The 19,573-nt window shown below is 49.0% G+C and overlaps 2 protein-coding genes across 6 annotated transcripts; one reads left to right on the top strand and one right to left on the bottom strand.

Moving 5' to 3' along the window:
• The first annotated feature begins 1,517 nt into the window (after window positions 1-1,517).
• On the top strand, window positions 1,518-14,339 carry LOC107320563 (cytochrome P450 2W1-like). Of its 3 annotated transcripts, none has more exons than XM_015876518.2 (10): window positions 1,518-1,533; window positions 3,699-3,964; window positions 5,154-5,316; window positions 6,418-6,567; window positions 6,663-6,820; window positions 7,297-7,467; window positions 7,586-7,727; window positions 8,045-8,229; window positions 8,466-8,607; window positions 9,071-9,556. In XM_015876518.2, the coding sequence occupies exons 3-10, from the start codon at window positions 5,196-5,198 to the stop codon at window positions 9,289-9,291; spliced, it is 1,290 nt and encodes a 429-aa protein (XP_015732004.1). In that variant the 5' UTR covers window positions 1,518-1,533; window positions 3,699-3,964; window positions 5,154-5,195; the 3' UTR covers window positions 9,292-9,556. The 3 variants fall into 3 exon arrangements, with proteins under 3 accessions (XP_015732004.1, XP_032303495.1, XP_015732001.1); XM_015876515.2 differs by lacking the exons at window positions 1,518-1,533; window positions 3,699-3,964 and adding exons at window positions 3,974-4,426; window positions 14,057-14,339 and having other exon boundaries at window positions 9,071-13,803; XM_032447604.1 differs by lacking the exon at window positions 1,518-1,533 and having other exon boundaries at window positions 3,648-3,964.
• On the bottom strand, window positions 11,404-19,542 carry LOC107320565 (cytochrome P450 2W1-like). Of its 3 annotated transcripts, XM_015876521.2 has the most exons (9): window positions 18,246-19,540; window positions 16,659-16,821; window positions 15,338-15,487; window positions 15,107-15,264; window positions 14,644-14,817; window positions 13,722-13,863; window positions 13,403-13,587; window positions 12,591-12,732; window positions 11,404-12,328 (listed from the first exon to the last, which is right to left on the bottom strand). In XM_015876521.2, exons 1-9 carry the CDS (start codon window positions 18,441-18,443, stop codon window positions 12,138-12,140), a joined length of 1,503 nt encoding a protein of 500 aa, XP_015732007.1. In that variant the 5' UTR covers window positions 18,444-19,540; the 3' UTR covers window positions 11,404-12,137. The 3 variants fall into 3 exon arrangements, with proteins under 3 accessions (XP_015732007.1, XP_015732008.1, XP_032303496.1); XM_015876522.2 differs by lacking the exon at window positions 14,644-14,817 and having other exon boundaries at window positions 18,246-19,542; XM_032447605.1 differs by having other exon boundaries at window positions 16,754-18,344.
• Window positions 19,543-19,573: the final 31 nt, after the last annotated feature.

Here is a 19,573-nt window from a genome sequence, read left to right as displayed (position 1 = left end):
AGTGGAGAATACCATACTAAATACAGCTGATGTATAAGTGATGGGGGGAGGGCAACACCAAACAGTGGTTTATCTTTCTTTGTCCAAACAAAGCTGAATAAGAAGCTTGTGCTGCGAGGAAAGTTTGGCTGGGACATGGAGGGAGGGACCTTGGGATAAACACAGAGCACTCATGCAGTCTTTCTTAATGATTTCTCTTTTTTTCCTACATGCAGAAAATTGTTGGCATTCCCCAACAAAACCCACAAACACACCTACATCAAAAATGCAAATAGGTCCCCAAATCAAATAGTGAAAGGTCAGGAAATGCCACATGTATATATACATGGCCAGAAGGATTCTGGTCCTACCTCTCTGTGCCTCCAACCTGGAGGCTGAATTAAGGGGAACTGTGTTAGAAACAAACACACAACCCCAACCCCTAAATATGTGAGCACTCAGTTGAAGGTTGTTCCCCTTCATGCCCTGCTGTGCAGCAATTTCCTATTAGCTTTAGTTATTTTGATTGTTTTTAAGGTTTCTTGATAATTTAAATAGTACACAGCCTTTTGCTGTCACAACTGACATCTGTTTTCTTTATGGTCTCATTGTATTTGAGAAAACTGTAAGCCCTGTGACACAGGATCGTTTCTTTTGCCTCATTTGCTTATAAATAGCCAGGCTGGCTGCAGCCCTGCCAAAACCCTCACTGGTTGTGGAGCTCCATTGGGTCCAGAGAAGGCTGTTGAAAGCCCACGTTTCCCTGTGCTCCTCTCGAGGTACAGCAGCCTTTGGCACCATCCTTTGTACCAGCCAGGCTTCCCTAAGTCCCATGAAATCACCCAGATCTGGTGCAGCCAAGCAAAGGGCAGCACATCTCTGCTGTGGGCACACAGCCCGGCGCCTGCCTTGCCTTGCTGCCTTGTTCCGGTCTGTTGAGACTCGCAGCCATCTTATTTGTCTGCTTTCTGTGGGCTTAACTTGACCATACAACTGGTTTACGAGCTCTTGGGGTGTGCTGAAAGCTTGAGCCTCAGCAATGGTTGCGTAGGTACCACTAGCATAGGTTACATGCCAGGAGACTTCATGGGTTGCACAGATCTGTGCTGATGGTGTCACTGAAGCACAAGCACCCTCAGAGTGTGGGCACAGCCAACGTGGTCTGACAGCTCTATGTGGCTGCACACTAAGATTGTTGTATTGAATCTTCTTTTGCACAGCCCAGGCTGCAGGATGCCGTCCTTGGGAGGAAAGCAGCAGCCAACTTGCCAATTGCTTCCAGAAATTGGTTCAGGCTTAGAAAATATTAATAAAACAAAAACAGGGGTTTCCCTTTTGTTTTCTGAATCCCTTTTTATGTTATTTCAGCTGTCTTTGGACAAAGGAAGGGGGAAAAAAAATGAGCCACAGAGAGATGATGAGAACATCTTTGACGTTGTTTAATAAGAAAATACGGACCCGTGTTGAATTACGCGGTTAACGAGGAGCAGACAGGCGGTCTCAGTCCTTTTTGGGTGGTATTTTCAGTGCCAGCAGAAGGTGGAAACACAGCAGGTGAGTGTGGGTTGATGCTGTCCCCATCACGGGTGCGATGGAGGGTCACTTCCCCAAGAGGGGAACGAAGGGGGTGTGACAGACTCAGTCTGTTTGCCTGCTGCTGATGCTCCCCTCCTGCCAACAGAGCAGTGTGGCTCCCAGCTCACCCTGTGTGCATCACTGCGGGGTGGGGGTCCTCCATGTCTCGTCGAAGTGTGTTAGTGGCCCCTGTCTGCTGTATGGATGCTGCTCTGTTGCCTTTGGGCTGGTGTCAGAGGGCATGTGAAATGAGGGGGGCTTGTCCCAACAGTCCTGCCATTCATTCAGCTATGACCTTTACCCAGGTCACTTTATCTTCCTTGCAACTCAACTGGATCGTTATAAGGGGCACCAATGTGACATTGGCTTGAAATGGGTTCAAAATCCTCCCCGATCTGCTCTGTGAGCACAAGGGAATGCAGTGCCTGCAGGCCTGCTCAGAGGTCGGGGTGCTCCAGCCATATCTCAAGTCATTAGGATTAGTCCATAAAGCTCCTCGTAATCCACATCTTAAGAATCTGAAAGGTCACTTGTGGTCCAGTAATCCCGAGTAGTGAATGAGAAGAATTAGTGGTGATTGTTTTGATCCTAAACCACCCCTTAAGATAAACGCTGGCCTCTGCCCCAAAAGCATATGTGTGTTATTTCGGTGGGTTCCCAGAGGCTGTTCAAGGAGAAGAAACTCTGTGGTGGTTCTCTGTCATAGGACAAAGGGGAAATGGTTTCAAACTGAAGGCAGATTTAGACTGGATATAACGAAAAGGCTTTTTATGATATAGTGTTATAGTGTGTTATAGTTACCATTCAGGGCTCAAGCAGTGAGCTGTTCCCCTGCCCCTTGCATTGTGACACCCCCAAAATGGGGCCGTTCTGTCCCACTGCCCCTCACTGGCCCCAGGGTTGAGGCAGGAGAGCTTGGCTGCTGGCTCTGCTGCTCTTGTCAGACAGCAGCTAATTGGGAAGGGCTCAGCCTCCAAATGCTTTGCAAACACCCGAGTAATTACTTCCTTTCCCAGTTCCAGACCCGTGGGTGGTTGGCAATCCGGGTAAGGGTTTCTCTTCCTGTGATTCTCCTGTGCTGTGTGACCCTGCTTGACCTGGGGAGGTTTGACTTTTCAGAAGGTTCATTTACTCCTAGATAAAGATTAATTTTCGTTTTAATTTTTAACCTAAATCTCGTGGGAATGTGTTCTTTCATTCCACCCAAGATGCTGTTATCTGTGCCCAGCTTTGCCCCCTCCATGGCTTGCTTCACCCAGGAGGTAATGAGTAACCCCCCTTTCGCTGCTGGGCTCCATGTGGTTCTGTGCCATGGTGTGAGGAGGTGCAATTCTTACACCACTGCCTTTACACGGAGCCCAGAAGACCTTCCAGCAGTGACAGTGGTGATGCTGGGTCAGCCCCACAGCACAGCCCTCTGCTCCCAGTGCTCTGCCCAGGGCTGCACAGACGGCTGTTGTCCCCATGGGGACACGCAGCACTTCTCCAGACTGTCGGTCTCCTGCTCTCACCGCAGGAAAACGCTGCTGTGTGTAATGAGGGCAGGTTTGGGAGGAAGCACTGCGGGCTGAGAGCCGTGCTTGATCTCCTCTGTCTGGCTGCTCTTGCTGCAGTGTGGGAGCAGCAGGCCTGGCACACACACAGGTCTTGTGTCCCTTTTGGCGTGTAAAGAGAGGAAGTGGCACCAGGTGACACAACACGGGCACAGTAAGAAGTGCACCCCACTTATAAAAACAGGATACATGGAACTGAACCACTGCTCCGGGCTTTGCAGTGCTGAATTCATTTTTCACCAATGCAGCAAGGAACACTGTCTGTCTCTGCAGTCCCCTGCAGCTGAGGGGTCCCTGCACAGGGATGGTCCCAATGGTGCAGGGCAGCCCCCAGCCCTAAACCCCCTGAGTGAGGCTGGGAAAGGGACTGCAAGCCCTGAAGGAGGACAGAGAAACCTCATGAGGCTGAGTGCTGTGGGTGTGATGTGACAGCACACTATGTGCTGCAGGGCCACCGAGGAGGCGTAACTCTGGCTGTACAGTCCATAGGTAGAGCTTTAGGACAGCCCAGATTCAGTAAATAGGAAGAGATAAGCACAAGAGCTCCAAATCTGCAGAGGGAGGTAACAAGTGCATCCGAATCTTTTGCAGGAGTGGGAAGCAGCTGGAAGGGGCTGTGTGCAGCTTCAAGCATCCCCTGGAGCAAATCACTGCATTGCAGGACCTGCTGCGTCCATGTTATGCCATGGGTTGGGTGCTGGCTGAGTAGGATTATTTGGGATTGGCATTTGTAAGCTATTGAAAGTGCAAGGTGAAGAGCTTCTGGTGTCCAGAGATGAGGCTGAATGAGAAGATGGAAGAGATGGAGAAAGGGAATATGAAGAGAGATTTCATGATTGCTGCCTAATTGGGAACAGGTGTGGATCTCTAAGGTTCTCGACAAGTTATTGCAGGTAGAAGAATTGCAATGAACCCAGTCAGCCCCATGACGTGGGGACCCGCAGCTCCCCGAGCTGTGTTCGGACTTTGCCTTTTGCAGACAAAAATTCCCAGTTTTGGGGAGGTATGGGCGTGGAGGAGAGGATTGTGCAAAGCCCAGCAGCAGCCCTGGCATCAAATGCCCTCAATAAATACAGTGTGAGTGTCCTAATCAACAACTCTCAGCGGAGCGCAGGAGGGCAGGCTCCACCAGCATGGCTGCCCTCGTGCCCCTGCTCACCTGTGGGCTCTGTGCTGTGCTTCTCATCGCTGCACTCCTCTGTGTTGTAAAAGCTTTTAAACGATCAGCTTTAAATTTGCCTCCTGGTCCGTTTCCTCTCCCCATCATTGGCAACCTGCACCTGCTGGACATCAGGAGGCAGGACAGGTCTCTGATGAAGGTAGGAGCAAGCATCTGTGCTGCCTGGGGCCCTGGGGGAGGGATGGCTGCAGTTCTCCCTCCAATGGCAGTTCTGAGATAACTGCTCAGTGCCAAATGCTGGGGGTTTTAAAACGGGATTTAATAAACTGAATGTAAAACTTTCTGAATGATGAAGGAAACTGTTCAATCCCAGCTCTGCGGAGTTTGGTGGGCAGTCAGTTACATGAGAGCACACTGAAGGCTGTGAGTACCTGCATCAGTTTGGGTGGATGAACCTAAACTTTGGCATCTTTATGTTGTGAAATACTCTAAAATAGATCTGAGTGTCCACATGGCCAGAATTAAAAGCGAATGTTTAATTGTAGTTGCCAACTCATGTCTTGCTGGTTTTCTAGATGGGAGTTAGTGTAGCACAGCCCAGAGGAAAGATGTGGAGGAAATAATTTGAAACTGTGAGTGGCTTGGACTGGAACAACATGAGTAGAGTAGGATAAGGTGTCCTGAGTAGGAAGAGACCCACAAGGATCACCAAGTCCAACTCCTGGCTCCATATGGCCTCAAGTTGCACCAGAGGAGGGTCAGGTTGGATAGGGAATGTGGCACTGAGGGAGGTGGTTTGGTGTCATGGTGGGGATGGGATGAGGTTGGACTTGTTGATCTTAGAGGTCTTCTCCAACATCAATGACCCAACCAGCAGAGCAGGACGTTGTGCTACCGCTGACCACTGACTTTTCCAATCCTTGCAGATTTCAGAGAAATATGGTCCCGTGTTCACCGTCCACCTGGGGATGCAGCAGACGGTGGTGCTGAGTGGCTACGAGGCAGTGAAGGATGCGCTTCTGAACACGGCGGATGTGTTTGCAGACAGACCTGCTATCCCCATCTTCCATCACATCCAGCATGGAAATGGTACCGGTGCCTTCAACTCTGCTGTTTTCCAGATGTGTTCTTTCAATTTCAACCTCATTTAGGAGTCTTGAGCCCATCAGTGGCTACGCTGGGTGGGTTTGGGGCAGTTTGCTTTCTACAGAACAGCAGCTGTGGGCATCTTGCTATTTGCCTTCTCCATTTGTTTGCTTTCCGCAGCACTTGGTCACGTTTCCAGGGTTCTGCTGCAGTGCAGAAGGAAGGAAATTATTTTTCACATGGAGGCTGAGGTCCTTATGCAATCTCTCTTCTGCAGTTACTGGCTGTTCAGACAGAGCCTGGATCATGCATGACTCATGATAAAGACTGCGAGAACTGGCAGGAGCGCAACAGCACGAGCTGTTTGTACCTCAGACAATTACTTCTGTAAACAGATTTTTGGCGTATTTCTGCATTGCATGCTAAGAAGTAATACATTGCCCAAGACGAGACATTGAAAAACAGTGAAGGGAATAAACTAGGTCTGAAAGGAAAAGATCTGATGACCTAATACATATATAATGCATACAGCGTGTAGGGTTTTTTCATCTTGTTTTTAAGAGTGAGGCCCAGGGTGAGGAGGGGTACACTGTGTAGGTGTAGACCATGCTCAGCCCTGGAGCCAGATGGGCAGGTCTCTGCCAAACAGGAGAGCTTTTGGCGTCACCTAAGGGCCAGCTGGGGAGATTTCCCAGCTGTGAGCTGTGGTACCTCCCTGACACCGCTCCTTGTTCCCTTGCACAGAAGAAAGTTCATCCTCTAAAATGCAGTAGAGAAATTGTTTGTCTTGTTCATGACATGGACAGAGCAGCGTCATCTGCTCCGAGCCTTGCTCTCTGAAACAGCTGGGTTGTTTTCCTGGAGGAAAACGAGTCATCCTGAGACAAATACCATGTAAAGAGTTTTTGCTATAAATAGACAAAACCCAGAGGTGTAAACAGCAGATTGCCCCCTGCCCTATGGAACCTGGGCAGGACTCCAACTGCGGCTGGGATCTCCCAGGGCTGCCCTCCCCCAGCACCCAACCCCGCAGGCTGCAGAGCCCCTATGTACCAAGCAAACCCCATGGCAGCTGTGCAGCCACGCCATGCCATCCCTCCGTAGGTGTGTTCTTCTCCTCCCAAGAGCTCTGGAAGACAACACGGAGATTCACTGTGGCAGTTATGCGGGATTTGGGCATGGGGAAGCGGCTTGCAGAAGAAAGGATGCTCGAGGAGCTTCGGTTTCTCACTGAGCTGATCAAATCCTTCCAAGGTGAGCTGGGGTGTTTTGTATTAATTTGCAGAGCCACTGCAAAGTCCTTGGGGTTGTTCTGGAAGACAAGTGCAGGTGATTTGGGCCATTTCCAGGTGGGCCATTCCGACTTCGGCTTTTGAATGCAGCCCCCACCAACATCACCTTTGCTATCCTCTTTGGGAGAAGGTTTGACTACGGAGACCCAACGTTTGTCACTCTGCTACGACTCATCGATGAAGTTATGCTCCTTCTTGGCTCCCCATTCCTGCATGTAAGTCCCCCCCGTGCTGAGTGTAATTGATTTATAATTCATGTGAAAGTTAAAAACGATGCTCTGACAGCTTCAAAACGTGCATAATTTGGCTTGCTAAACATTTGGAGTTTTCTTTGCTAAGGCGTTGTGCTTTATCTTTTTGCTTTATGACCTCTTTAAAAATACAATTTCATTGTTTCAGGAGTTCGCTACCACTTTCCCTTAATTGTGTTCTTCTAATTCATGTTTATAGGCTGTGTCTAGACAAGTCTGATAGCTCCCATTCGTTTCTGTAAAGAATTTTTAGTAGGAGACATTGTTTTACACTCCATTTTTTCAGTTGGCCAGAAAGAGAGACTTTCATACGGTGTCATTTGGTTCCTCACCCAACTGATTTCTCCATTATGATCCATAAGTTTTGCAGTCTTTTACAGAACTTTATTTTCTTCTGTGTTATTTTGTGTTTGGTTTTGTGTGTGCATTTTTTTTTTTAGCTATTTAATTTCTACCCGTTCCTTGGATTTCTTCTTAAACCTCACAAGTTGATCCTGAAGAAAGTGGACGAGGTGTGTGTGATCCTAAAGAAACACATCCAGGAGAGCAAAGCAAATATTAATGGAAACAACCTGACGAGCTACATTGACGCACTGGTCTTCAAACAAGAGGTATTTCAGCACTACAGTGATTACTGATGTGGCATCTTGTGCAGAGCTGCTCCACGTTGCTGCATGTTCTGGCTTCTCATGCTGACAGCGCTGCCTTTTTCTGTTTGTTTCCCTACAGGAGGATAATAAAAGCAATACCCTTTTTCATGATGCAAATGTTTTGGCCTCTGCACTGGACTTGCTCATGGCTGGCACTGAAACAACATCCACCACCCTGCAGTGGGCCGTCCTGCTGATGATGAAGTATCCTGAGATTCAAAGTAAGACACCTTTGTGGGCTCACTTCTTTTACACAGGGAATTAAAGCACTCTGCAGTGACTTCACTAATGCTGCTCACCTATAAAAGCCCCATAGCTTCTCTCTAGGGCATCCAAAGTCTGAGTGCCCTCAATGTGTCCATCTCTGTCCAAGCTTTGTGTGCTGCCCTTCAGAGCTGAGGGATCTGAGGGTTTGCTTTCACACCTACTGCCAGGGGCTGCATATCTTCACTGCATCCCGGGGCGGTTCAGCCAGCAGTCACCACAGGTCAGGGTTTGGAGATGCTTTACTCACTCAGTGCCTTCCCTTTGACCACAGAAAAGGTGCATGCAGAGATTGAGCGCGTTCTTGGCCCTGACTGCCTGCCTACCTTCGAGGACAGGAAAAACATGCCCTTCACCAACGCAGTCATCCATGAGGTGCAGAGATTTGTCACCCTTCTGCCACACGTTCCGCGGTGCACCTCTGCTGACACTCACTTTAAAGGCTATTTCATACCCAAGGTATGTGCTGGGCAGTGGCAAAATGCCATGGGCAGGTTTGGAGTGCGAGTTTCTGCTCGGAACTCAATAACAGCACAAAACAACTTAGTTGTAGGTTAGTCAGTAATTCTAGTGTGTAATAACTGGTATCATTTGATTATGTACAAACCTAGAAATTGGCTCTCTGGAAGTTTGCTTGAAGACCCAAAAGGGTTGCATGGCTAGACGGTCTTAATCTGAACACAGCTGTGTTGTAGGGAACAACAGTGATTCCTCTGCTCTCCTCGGTGCTGTTGGATAAAACACAGTGGGAGACGCCGGATGAATTCAACCCCAATCACTTCCTTGATGCAGATGGAAACTTTGTAAAGAAGAAAGCGTTCCTGCCCTTCTCCACAGGTAACAGAAGGGTTTGGCCCTGGTAGAGGGATGTGTGTGCAGCCAGGTGTTGGGCTGTGAGCTCTGGGAGGAGCAGCACAGGTCAGTGGTGGGGATGCTGTAGCGACATTTGCTCTGAGTTTCAGTGAATTGCAAAATGCAGTCCTCAATGGGAGGCACACCAGGCCCCGGGGTTTAAAGGCACCTCTGGGGACATAGAAGACTCAAGCAAGAGTTCTACCTTCCTTCTTCCTTATGAAGAATCGTTTCTAGGTTGTCCCAAACCAATGCCTGGCAGGCTTGGAGTGAGGCAGCCCTTCTCAGATATGTATAGGAGACCAGTGGCAATGGCTGCTGAGCATCACCCAACTATGTCTGCAGTTCTGCAGCCTGTTCTGTCCCTCACACTGTTGCTGCTGAGCTGTAGGGAAGAGTTCTCAAGGAAACTGCCACCCCACAAACCTCTGTGCTCTTGGCTTCGCAGGGCGGAGAAGCTGCATTGGAGAAAGCCTTGCCACGGTGGAGCTCTTCATCTTCTTCACAGGCTTGATCCAGAAGTTCACCTTTAAGCCTCCACCTGGAGTGAAGGAATCAGAGCTGAATATGAAAGCAGAGGCTGGGTTCACCATGAGGCCATACCCGCAGTGTACCTGTGCTGTGCTGCGCCGTGAACCTGAGCCTCATAGAGCAGAACAACCCATGTAGCTGTTCACTGCGGAGCGCAGCAGATGCACACAGGAGAAACCAGGTGTCACTATGCAGTATTTAGCAGTAATGCATTCTTACTCAAAGCCTTTCAAGTACTGGCTCTGTGCTTAAAATGTGTTGAGCAAATGGTTTTGTATGAAGCAGAGGAGAGCTGTGGCTGAGGCGAGCTGGGAGTAGCACCCAACACATGATGGGGGGTGACAGAACCATCACTACTTCACTCATTAAATGCACAGTGTAAGGAAACGTTCCTAGTTCTCAGCTTCTGAGAGAATGTTTCTCATCGTCGGGTTGTTTCTTCATTTGGAGAGCGACGTTAGACAAAGATTGTCTCATTCTCACATTGCTGCTCTTCTCCCATTCCTCACTGTACCTGTTGTGATGAACTCCTCCCAGGTACCTGCACCATGTCCAGTGGGAGCCCTTCCTACGCTTTCCAGTCTTCTGATTTTCAACCCAGATACCAAGCCGTGACTTTTTATGTTCCCTGTGCGCTGAGTGATCTCATCACACACCTTCACCACTGATGACAGCAGGACTCTCGTTTCCAGCAGCTCACTTTTCCCTTGGTCTGAAATGCAGAGTAGGGGCCAGAAGGATTAGACAGGACTGCAATGGAGGGTGGGCTGAGCCAATGCCCTACAAAGAGTTTGCACAGGTGAACCCCATGGAAAGGGGCTGTCTGCTGTAGGATGGGACGAAGGCAACCCCTGTTCCCTGAATACCACCTGATTCTCCCAGGTTAATGGTAAATAAATAGTGCACATCTCTTTGCTCCCAACCTCGCTCCCAGGTGAGTGCAGTTGGACTGGGGTTCATAGAGTTGCAGGGTGTTCACCATATGGAGCCCTGGTTGTGGCTGGCAGGGCGTTCTGGCCCAGTGGGGACTGCAGGGCTGGCAGTGACTCGGAGGGATCGTGGTGCCATCTCGTGGCCAAAGGGGAATAGAGATGATGTTCTGCTCGGTGTTTGTTGCTCTGGACAGTGTGCAAAGGGGCTGCAAATAGAGGGCTGGTGCTCATTGCACAAGTTGCTGCTATTCTGGCACCTGGCCATCATCCCTTGGACAACAGAGCCCATGGCAAGGACCAGGTCTGAGGTTCTACCATGAATGAGTGCAGATCTGGACTCCATTTGCAACATCTGTCTTCTGAGTTTCCCTTACTTCCAGAGGAGCAGGGGCAGGAACAAGCCAAACCTCTCAGAAGCCAAAGGCAAACATTTTGATTTCAGCAAGGCCAAGCTTTCCATCCCTGAGTTGATGCGTTGCTTTTTCTGTCTGTCCCCCTAGTGAAGACCCCATCCCCAAGAGATACACCGTCAGCAAGTGATGCTTTGGGAGGGCAAGAGAGACCCAAGGCATCAGGCATGGGGACGTCAGGGAAGTTGTGGAGGGAACTTTTCCCTCTGCCTATTAAAGCAAAAGCTGAAGGTTAAGCAAGGAAAAAAGTGGAAAGCCAAGAGTGTCCTCAGTAACCATAGCTGAGCACCAAGGGAAATCTTTTTGCCCTGGAGAAAGCACTGCTGATATGGAGGCCCTCAGGCTGAGCTGTTTGTAGGATCAGGGCATGGGGTACCTCTCAGCCATGGGGTACGAGCTGAACCAAATGTGTTGCTGTCAGTCTGGGCTCAGGTTCAGCTCCATTCTTTTCTGTAAAATACCAAGTTTGGTGGCAGAAACATCTGATGTAATGAAAACGTGGGAGGATTGAAATTTTATTGGGTTCCCGTGAAGGGAGAGACATAAACAATGTGATAAAGTACATGATAAGCTAATGCATATGGAGAATAGAGATTCAAAGACAGCTATTTGGATGGAAAATATCCTGAGCTATACATCAACTGGATTGAGATTGCAGTATATGATGGCTGATAAGAGTGCTACGGACTGGGGCAGCAGACAGAGCAAAAGAAAACAATGACAACCAGATCTGATCCCAGTTCTCCTTGCATGTGTGTTTGCCTGCATGCAAGGCTCCACTTGCAAAGAAATTGCATGGTTGGTTCCAATGGGCAGACTGTTCCAAACTGCACTGATTGCCCAGGAGATCCTGAGAGAGGGAATGTATTTGCTCCTATTTTAACCAGGTCAGAAAAGACAGATATCCATAAAACTAGAAATGAGTCACTTTATTTTCCTGCATCATTAGACTTTTATGGTCACTTGCTGGTATGAATGTAAACTGCAAACTTATAAATGTAGATCTTCTTCCATTCAGACTGTGGAGCAGCATTGAATGTGGTGGCAGCAACTCTTGGCTATCTAGACAGGTTTGCAGACTTTAAGGTGTCTTTCAGGACTGTGTTTCAGGGAGGAAGAACTTCATCCCCACAGCCCATGGATGGGTTGTTTTGAACTCTCAGTGCTTGACTTGGCTGCCTGCCCCAGTGGGATTTTGCTGGAAGCTCTGGCTGATTAGAAAGCTTGGCTCAGGAAGCACCTACAGCGTATTTCTGCAGCTCCCAGTGAAGGTTGGTGTGTCTTGACTGGGAATTTTGGGCAGATTTCTGCAGTGTTGTGAGCCTCACTTCTTTGGTATTGAAGTGTGAATGTCACACCTACATCTCATGGGCACGCACCCCATGGTCCTTCAGCTGCTCCGTGTCCCTCTCTGGGAGGGTCACCAGGATTGTGCTTTCTCATTGATTACCTTCACCCTCCACAGCATGGGAGCAAAGAGCGGGTCAGTGACCTATGGGGAGATGTAGGGGTGGGAGTGGACGGAGACAGTGGGAGGGAAAGATGACAGAGTGTGGCATGTTGGGATGGGGTGAAGAGCCCCAGCATAGCTAAGATGGGCCTTGGCAGTGTCCCTGCCTGGCTGACCCGCTGCAGGCCCTGGCTACTCATGCAGGATGGCACAGGTCGCCTGAGGCCGAGGCCTTAATGTAAAAGTCGTTTCGGGGACGGTCAGGTCCAAGTCAGCCTCTGAAACTCCTGGCTGAGGTTGGAAAGTGAACGTCTGCAGCAGCCCTACGAAGAAGACAAACAGCTCCATCTTGGCGAGGCTTTCTCCGATGCAGTTCCTTCGCCCTGCGGGTGACAGCAGCGTGCTTACTTGATGGAAGTACAAGATGGAGAAGTCCTGTCCACAGTGGGTTTACCTAAATGTCTCACTCCAACTCTAAATGTTGCCCTACCACCCCTCCTTCCCACCCCCACTGCAGGGCTGTCCTTCCTAGAAAGGTCCTTTCCCCATCTGGATCTTTGGGAACCAACCCTTGAGCTCATCATCCAAATGAGAGGCAGTAATTAGCCACGAGGTCCCCTCAGTGTGGCCGAGGCCTTTTGGTACCTGTGGAGAAGGGCAGGAAAGCCTCCCTCTTGACAAAATTCCCTTCAGCATCGAGGAAGTGGTTGGGGTTGAACTGGTGCGGTGTCTCCCACTGCGTCTTATCCAACAGCACTGAGGTGAGCGATGGGATGACAATTATCCCCTGGGAGAAGACACAAGAAATAGCAAAGCCCAAGGTGCAGCACCAAGGGTACTGGGTGAAGGGTGTGGGGAAGGGGCTGGAGGTGAGAAGGAGCTCCATGGAGAAGTCCTTTCCACAGTGAGTTTAGCAAAACATCTCACTCCAGCTCTAAATGTTGCTTTGCCAGTAAAAATCTTGGCTGAGCAGGAAGGCAGGCCTCGATGCTCCGTTCTCTTTATTTTGTGGTACGGATTTGTTGTTGTGGGAGATCTGCTCTTAGTGGGGCAGGGGGAGACCCTGAGGATTTTATCCCCTCCACCAACAGGGAGGGGTCAGGGAGATTTTCCCATCTGTGCCAAGGGCTGGAGCCAAATGCCACGTTGGCACCGTGAGGACCTTGGGAAGAGGGTCAGATCCTGCACATTACATGGCAAATACTTCACTGGGCAAATGGCATCAGAGTTAAACCACGGTCACTCTTGGAGTGTGGAAATGCTGAGCATGAGGGTCTGAATTGAGTTCCATAGTACTCTCTGGGCTCAGCAGTCGCTGGAAAGGAAGGAACTCTTCTGGGGTAATTCTGGACATCTATTTTGTGCTTCTGTCCTACAGCTCCCTCCAAAGGAGCTGGTCTGTAGTGCTACTGGCAACAAGAGGAGCACGGTGTGCCGCTGGGCTGGGCCATACCCACCTTGGGAAGGAAGTATCCCCTGAAGTGGGTGTCCACAGCGGTGCAGCGCGGAACGTGGGGCAGGAGGGTGATGAACCTCTGCACTTCGTGGATCACCGCGTTAGTGAATGGCATGTTCTTGCGGTCCTCGTACGTGGCCCAGCTTCCAGCTTTGACAGTTCTTCCAATCTCCTCCTGCACCTTTTCTGGAAGGAACAAAGAATGGCGATGTATCCCAGCGAGGAAAACAACTCCCCCCTTCAGACCTGATTTTGGTTAAAAAAAAATGTGTTTTTCCAGCATCTGGAGGAAGAGGAGTCTTAAAACAGCAGGAGCTCACTTTGGATCTCTGGGTATTTCATCATCAGCAGGATGGCCCACTGCAGCGTGGTGGCTGTGGTCTCTGTGCCCGCCATGACCAGGTCGAGTATGGATGCTATTAAGTTGTCATCATGGAAGAGGCTGTCTTTCTTGTTTTTCTCCTTGAAAAGGACAAGCATGATAAAGCTCTTACAATACTGTTAGTAGTACGTATGTAGTAGTATGTTAGTAGTATGTATATTAGTGTTAGCAAGTTTGGGAAATACTTTATAACCCAGAAGACCCAGAAGTGTATGATCGTGTGTTTGGGAACAGCTTGGTAAATGGCCTGATGTTGCTTTTCCTGGGCCTTAGGAAGCTGCACTGAACCTTCCTCCACAGTGATGGGAAGAAGACTAATGTCTCACATTGGCCCAGATCCAGTGGGAAAGAAGAAAAGACTCAGAGCACAAATACTTTGTGTGGAATGAAACCAACTGATGTGTGAAATTGCAGTCTCTACTAAAGTAAGATGCAGGGCTGGGCTCGCAAATGTACCAACCATTCATCATTCCAGTTCTTTAAGTGTATCGTTCATCTTGGAGCAATAGTATCAGTGATTAATTGATTTGGTGTCATAAAAAGAAAAGCACAGTCAGCTTACGTGTGAGTTCATGAATTTTCTACTACAAACAAGGGCTTCATGTCACATTATTAGCACTGCTATTTGGGGAATGGATTGAGAGAATGGCTTTCACATTTCAATTTGGATAGAAAAATCCTTGCAGTAAAGTACACCAACTGTGCAAGACTGGAATCTGATTTCAGTGCCACAAGGACAACATCATTAATTACAGTAGGGTTACATGACAGGGCTGAAATCCAGATCCACAACTGTTTTATCTAGAAAAGCTAGAAAAGAAGACATCACAAAAGTCAGCAGAGCCCAAGCAGCCCTGTACCTCGTGCTGCTTGAATACCAAGGCGTCAGTGTAGCTCCTCACACTGTTCTCATTGATATCTTCCCTGCTTGCCTTCATGTATTGCCTTATAATGACACGCACATCTTCTATTTTCTTAAGCAAAATCTTGTGGGTTTTGAAAAGAAATCCAAGGAATGGGTAGAAATTGAAATACTATTAAGAAATTAAAAAGAGAGAAGTGTTAGGTCTGCAGGAGGATCAACATGCTGAAATAGCTTCTTCCTAAGGCACAGTGGATGAGTTTTGTCTGTAGTACTATCTGTGCATCCCAGGGAGTCCTGGAAGGTTCAGCCTCATTTTCACATGGATGGGCTTTGCAGTCTATCAGCCTTAACGCAGTACAACTCCATTTTAAGCTTTTTCACTGTTCAGAGCAAACTGTTCCTCCACCAGTAATAGACTGGTCAGGAAAAAATGCTGACCTTTGGGACAGGTTACTTACGTTCAAGTACGGAGATCCCAGAAGAACCATAACTTCATCTATGAGTCTTAGGAGAGTGAGAAATGTTGGGTCCTTATAGTCAAACCTGTCTCCAAAGAGCATGAGGAAGGTGATGTTGATCGGAGCAATGCTGAAGGACCTCAGGCTGAAAGGTTCCCCTGCAGCGGGAGGAGGAGAGCAGTGTCAGAGTGACATGGATGCTGCAGAGCACCGCGATGGGCTCCTGCTCACCTTTAAAGGATTTGATCTTCTCGATGAGGAAGTGAAGCTCCTCAAAAACTTTCCCTTCCATCATCTGCTTCCCCATGCCGAGGTTGCGCATGCTGGAGACGGTGAACCGGCGCGTTGTTCTCCACAGATCGCCAATAGAGAAGAACACACCTGGGGCAGCCACACCACACACAGTGAGTTATGGGGCTGGGCGAGGAGGAAGCTCCCCAAGCTTCTGCTGCCCAGTTCCCATGGCTTTGGGGAACTGAGGTCCCCCATTTCTTTGTGCCACAGCCCTGCACCCTCTCAGCTCAGCTTTCCTGGTCACACTGAGCCTGCTGGCTGCGGGGTGAGGGGAGGGCTGTCAGACCCACACCATGGGGCAGGGGGGAGCTGGTCTGAGTCAGTTGTGCAACCTCTCTGACCCTGTTCGGTTGCAAGGTGGGGCCTCAAGCAACAGCCTCATCTCTTTGAAGCTTCCCCCTTTGTTCTATTCCAATCATAAAGATCTTTTATCTTTGAGAGATGGGATGATTCACTCTCCTTGATCCCAGTCGGTGCTCTACTGGTTTCTGAGATTCACAATAACATTAAAAATACCCCCACTTTGGAGTGAAGTGATTCTTCAGAAAATCTGTGACCCTTGCTACCTACAGCCCATGTGAATTTATGGCTTTGGGTCACCTCTGAGCAGCTCCGACTTGGGTTGAGAGGGTAACAGAGAAAGGACCGATAGAGCAATACTGGCAGCCTCCCACAGGGATATTTTATGTGTAAATTAGCTCTGAATTATGCTTTTCCTGCCATCAATTCCTTTTCCTTATGTAGCGATAAATTCATCACTTGATATTATGGCTGGGTAATTTAATTTCTAATTGTAATCCCAACTCTGGCCTGTGACCAGCATACAGAGCTGCCTTCTGGCTGCTCACGCTGGAGCAGTGGCTGGAGGAACAATGCAGAACATCCTCTGATGTCCTTGGGAAAACCACAGGGATGTCTGGGGGAAGAATTTCCAGCCTCAGCCCATTGCTGAATGGATTGCACATCCCACCTGAGAGCTTTGGTGGAGGGAGACAAGATGCTGGGGACTGACTGCATCCAAAATTGACACCAGGCACTGGGATGAAAGGGCAAACCTGTGCCTTTAACAACCCCACTCCTCATCCTCCAACAAGAGGATAAAGGTTGTCTGCAAGTGCGCTACCAAAAAATAATGGCAGTGAAAACTCTTTGCATGAAAGTGAAGGAACACCATCGCCATAGGGAGAGTCCGAGGGGGTTTTTAAAAGCCAGGCTGCAGGGTAGCCGTCCCTCCCACCCCCCCTCATTGCTCTAGTACCGTTTCCATTCTGAATTTGGTCAAATATTGGGATGGATGGTCTGTCTACAAACTCCTCTGTGTAGTTCACAAGCGCCTCCCGCACAACTTCGTACCCAGTCAGGACCACAACTTTCTGGAAGCCAAAATGGAGGGTGAAGACCGGGCCGTATTCTTCCGCAAGCTGAAAGAGAGGCAAGCTGTGATGGTCAGCAATAGGGGAAAGTCCCTCAGCCAGCACTCCCCGTGGTTAAGCATGGGATGTTCTGCATGGGTGAGCAGAAGGGTGCTTGAATTTATTGCCCACCCCCTGTCAGTGCATTGCTAATCTGGTCTCTTTGTTAAGGAGAAAGTGAAAAAAGAGAAGTGGAGTTAAATTGGACTTTGGATGGCAGTGCGGGTTGACCAAACCAGAGAAAGACCAGAATAGTGCAAATAGTGACACTGTTATACAGGAGCTCCTCTCCTGTGCTCCTGCTGCTGCTAGATCAAGGGACTGGAGCAACAGCTGCAGAGCAGCGCAGTGGGGAAGGGTCTGCAATGGCTGAAGGAGGGCAGTGGGTGGCTCCAGGTGCTGCCCAGCTGCATGCACACAGCCTCAGCCCACACAGTGCAACCACAGCTCATGGAGAGGAGAAAGTGCATCCCCACCTGCCCAGCAGCACCCCAGCAGTTTGCCCAGCCAACTGTAGTACAGTGCAGACACTGCTTTAATGTTATCTGTGGGTGAGGAGCAGGGATAACCCCTCTGAATTAATCCCAAATTAAAGTCAAATATAGGTGACTGCAAATACAACAGTGAGAGCATGCAGAGGTCACTCAGAAACAGCCTTAAGGCAAACTTGTGCCCAGCACACTGGGTGAGCTGCCCCAGCCCTGCACTGCTCATAAGGCAGCAATGCAGCCTCAGTCCAGCACTGCACACCCGACAGCCACCTGCATTCACACAGCACCGGAGCGATGGAGCCCTCACTCGAGGAGGGAGCGATCTGCAGTGCCAGCTGTGCCAGTTGTACCTGGCACCAACACACAGCTCCGGCATGAGAGGGGTAAGTTGTTCTGATTGCAAGCCAATGGAAGAGCTTCCAGGCTTCTTCTGGTTCTTCAGCTCAACCTTCCTATCTCACCCTTCTGCTGCCGTCCAGACTTTAATGCAAAAGGGAAATGGGCTTTGTAATGGGACATCTGGATTTGGGGTCACTGCATCACGACATTCCCCCTCTGCTTCTCTAGGACGCAGGGAAGGAAGCCGTTTCCGTTCACGCTAGTTCTTTCCTAATGCTGTCCACATTTTCTGGGTGTCAGAGCTGTCAAATTAATACTTAAAGTCCCACAAGCGCTGCAGACTTCATGTACATCATCACAATTACATGAAGAAATCTCGTATTACCCAGAGGTGTTTTGCTTAACGGTTGATTGCTCATAAATGACATTGCACCAACACAGACATTGACTTGAAGAAGAAAACCAGAAAGAAAATATTACAAAGCAGTTTCCACACCTTTACTACTTAGTTCAAATTATATAAAAAAGATCAAAAATTAGCGCTGTTATAGCCCAGGCAGCTTTATAATGCACGAGGATCCAGGTTTGGGTTTTTTGTCCTACCTTCATTAGTGACTTATCTTGCCTTCTGATGTCCACCAAATGCAGGTTACCAATGATCGGAAGAGGAGTTGGACCAGGAGGCAATTTAAACGCTGCATTTTTAGAGCCGGTTGAAAAATAGAGTACAGCTAACAGCACCGCTGCACCCAGCAGACCCATTAATACAGGGTCGGAGATACAAGAAATTAAGAAAGCCATTGGTTTTTTTTATAAAGCACTACTCTGGTTTTTGGTGTTAGAAGCAATCAAAGCGCAGCGGCAGCGCTCGGCTCCTGCCAGCTGGCTCTCTGTTTGTTCTCTGCGATCGCTACAAGCACTCGATTCTTATTAAGGTTTGTAGAGTACCTAAATAAATACTGCATACTCCACCCTCTTTAAACACCTCGGAGAATGTGGTCTAAGCAGTTTGCAAAGCCTGTCCAGAAGTAAAGAGAGTTTCAAATTACAAACCCATGCATGTGTGTGCAAGAACATATACATGGGAAAAGGTGCTTGGCATTCCTCTATTGCCTCCTCCGCCCGAGACCTCCAGGTCCCTCGCTGGCAGGGCTGTGACCCTCTGAACGCTGCTGACATGGGGGAATGGAAAGGTTCCTCTGAGCCCTGTAGGAAACCCCCAGAACTGGGTTTGGATGGAGATCTTGGGTTTGCTAAAGAGAGAAGCAGAGAAGGAAAAGCTTTGACTTTGTCTGTGTTGAGTGGAGATCAAAGGTTGTTAATGATGGTAACGGCCATGTATCCCGGGGTGCTGTAGCCCATAAAGCTCACAGAGCGGCTGCGAAGTGCCTGGAGGGGATGGGATTGCAGACTTCTGAGGTGCAGGACATGTAGGAGCTGGCCATGGAAAATTAGCATGGGTCAAGTGATCGTGAGTGGATGCAGTGTAAATTAAACGGGAAGGCAAAATTGGATCTGAAGTTGCTGGGGGGATTCCTCATTTGGAAAGAGCAGCTTCTGAGAGACAGAGGGGAGAAATTAATGAACTTAATGAAGCAAGTTGAGCTGGAGGGCTGCAGAACCTGAACATGATGGAGAATGGAACCTATTGTGAGTCAAAGGTATGAAACACCTGGAGCATGCATTCCTCCTGAAGGTTCCCATCCCCTGCAGAAGGGACTGAGGTCTGTCAGGCTGAGCCATGGCTGTCAGAGGGATGCTGAGAATAAACCATTTACCATAATACATTTGCTCAGGGAAGAAAGGTCTGTCGTGATGCGATCAAGAAGCACAAAGCTCCTTTTACCCAAAGCTTAGATTATATAGGGGATGTTATTCAGCAGCGTGTCCTCAGCACTGTAACAGCAAAGAGGGTTGGGAAGGCAGCAGGC

Source organism: Coturnix japonica, chromosome 14 (genome assembly GCF_001577835.2).
Source record: "Coturnix japonica isolate 7356 chromosome 14, Coturnix japonica 2.1, whole genome shotgun sequence".
Taxonomy (NCBI): Eukaryota; Metazoa; Chordata; class Aves; order Galliformes; family Phasianidae; genus Coturnix; species Coturnix japonica.
Note: the sequence above shows the minus strand (reverse complement) of the source record. Positions and strands in the feature narration are given on the sequence as shown.

Excerpts from the sequence above, each read along its gene's own strand:
- LOC107320563 (XM_015876515.2), top strand. The coding sequence starts at position 4,241 with ATGGCTGCCCTCGTGCCCCTGCTCACCTGTGGGCTCTGTGCTGTGCTT. Across the intron at positions 5,317-6,417 it reads TCACATCCAGCATGGAAATG|GTGTGTTCTTCTCCTCCCAA; the intron begins GTACCGGTGCCT and ends ATCCCTCCGTAG. Across the intron at positions 6,821-7,296 it reads TTGGCTCCCCATTCCTGCAT|CTATTTAATTTCTACCCGTT; the intron begins GTAAGTCCCCCC and ends TTTTTTTTTTAG.
- LOC107320565 (XM_015876521.2), bottom strand. The coding sequence starts at position 18,443 with ATGGCTTTCTTAATTTCTTGTATCTCCGACCCTGTATTAATGGGTCTG. Across the intron at positions 13,864-14,643 it reads TGGTATTCAAGCAGCACGAG|GAGAAAAACAAGAAAGACAG; the intron begins GTACAGGGCTGC and ends GTCCTTTTCAAG. Across the intron at positions 12,733-13,402 it reads GGGGATACTTCCTTCCCAAG|GGGATAATTGTCATCCCATC; the intron begins GTGGGTATGGCC and ends GTCTTCTCCCAG.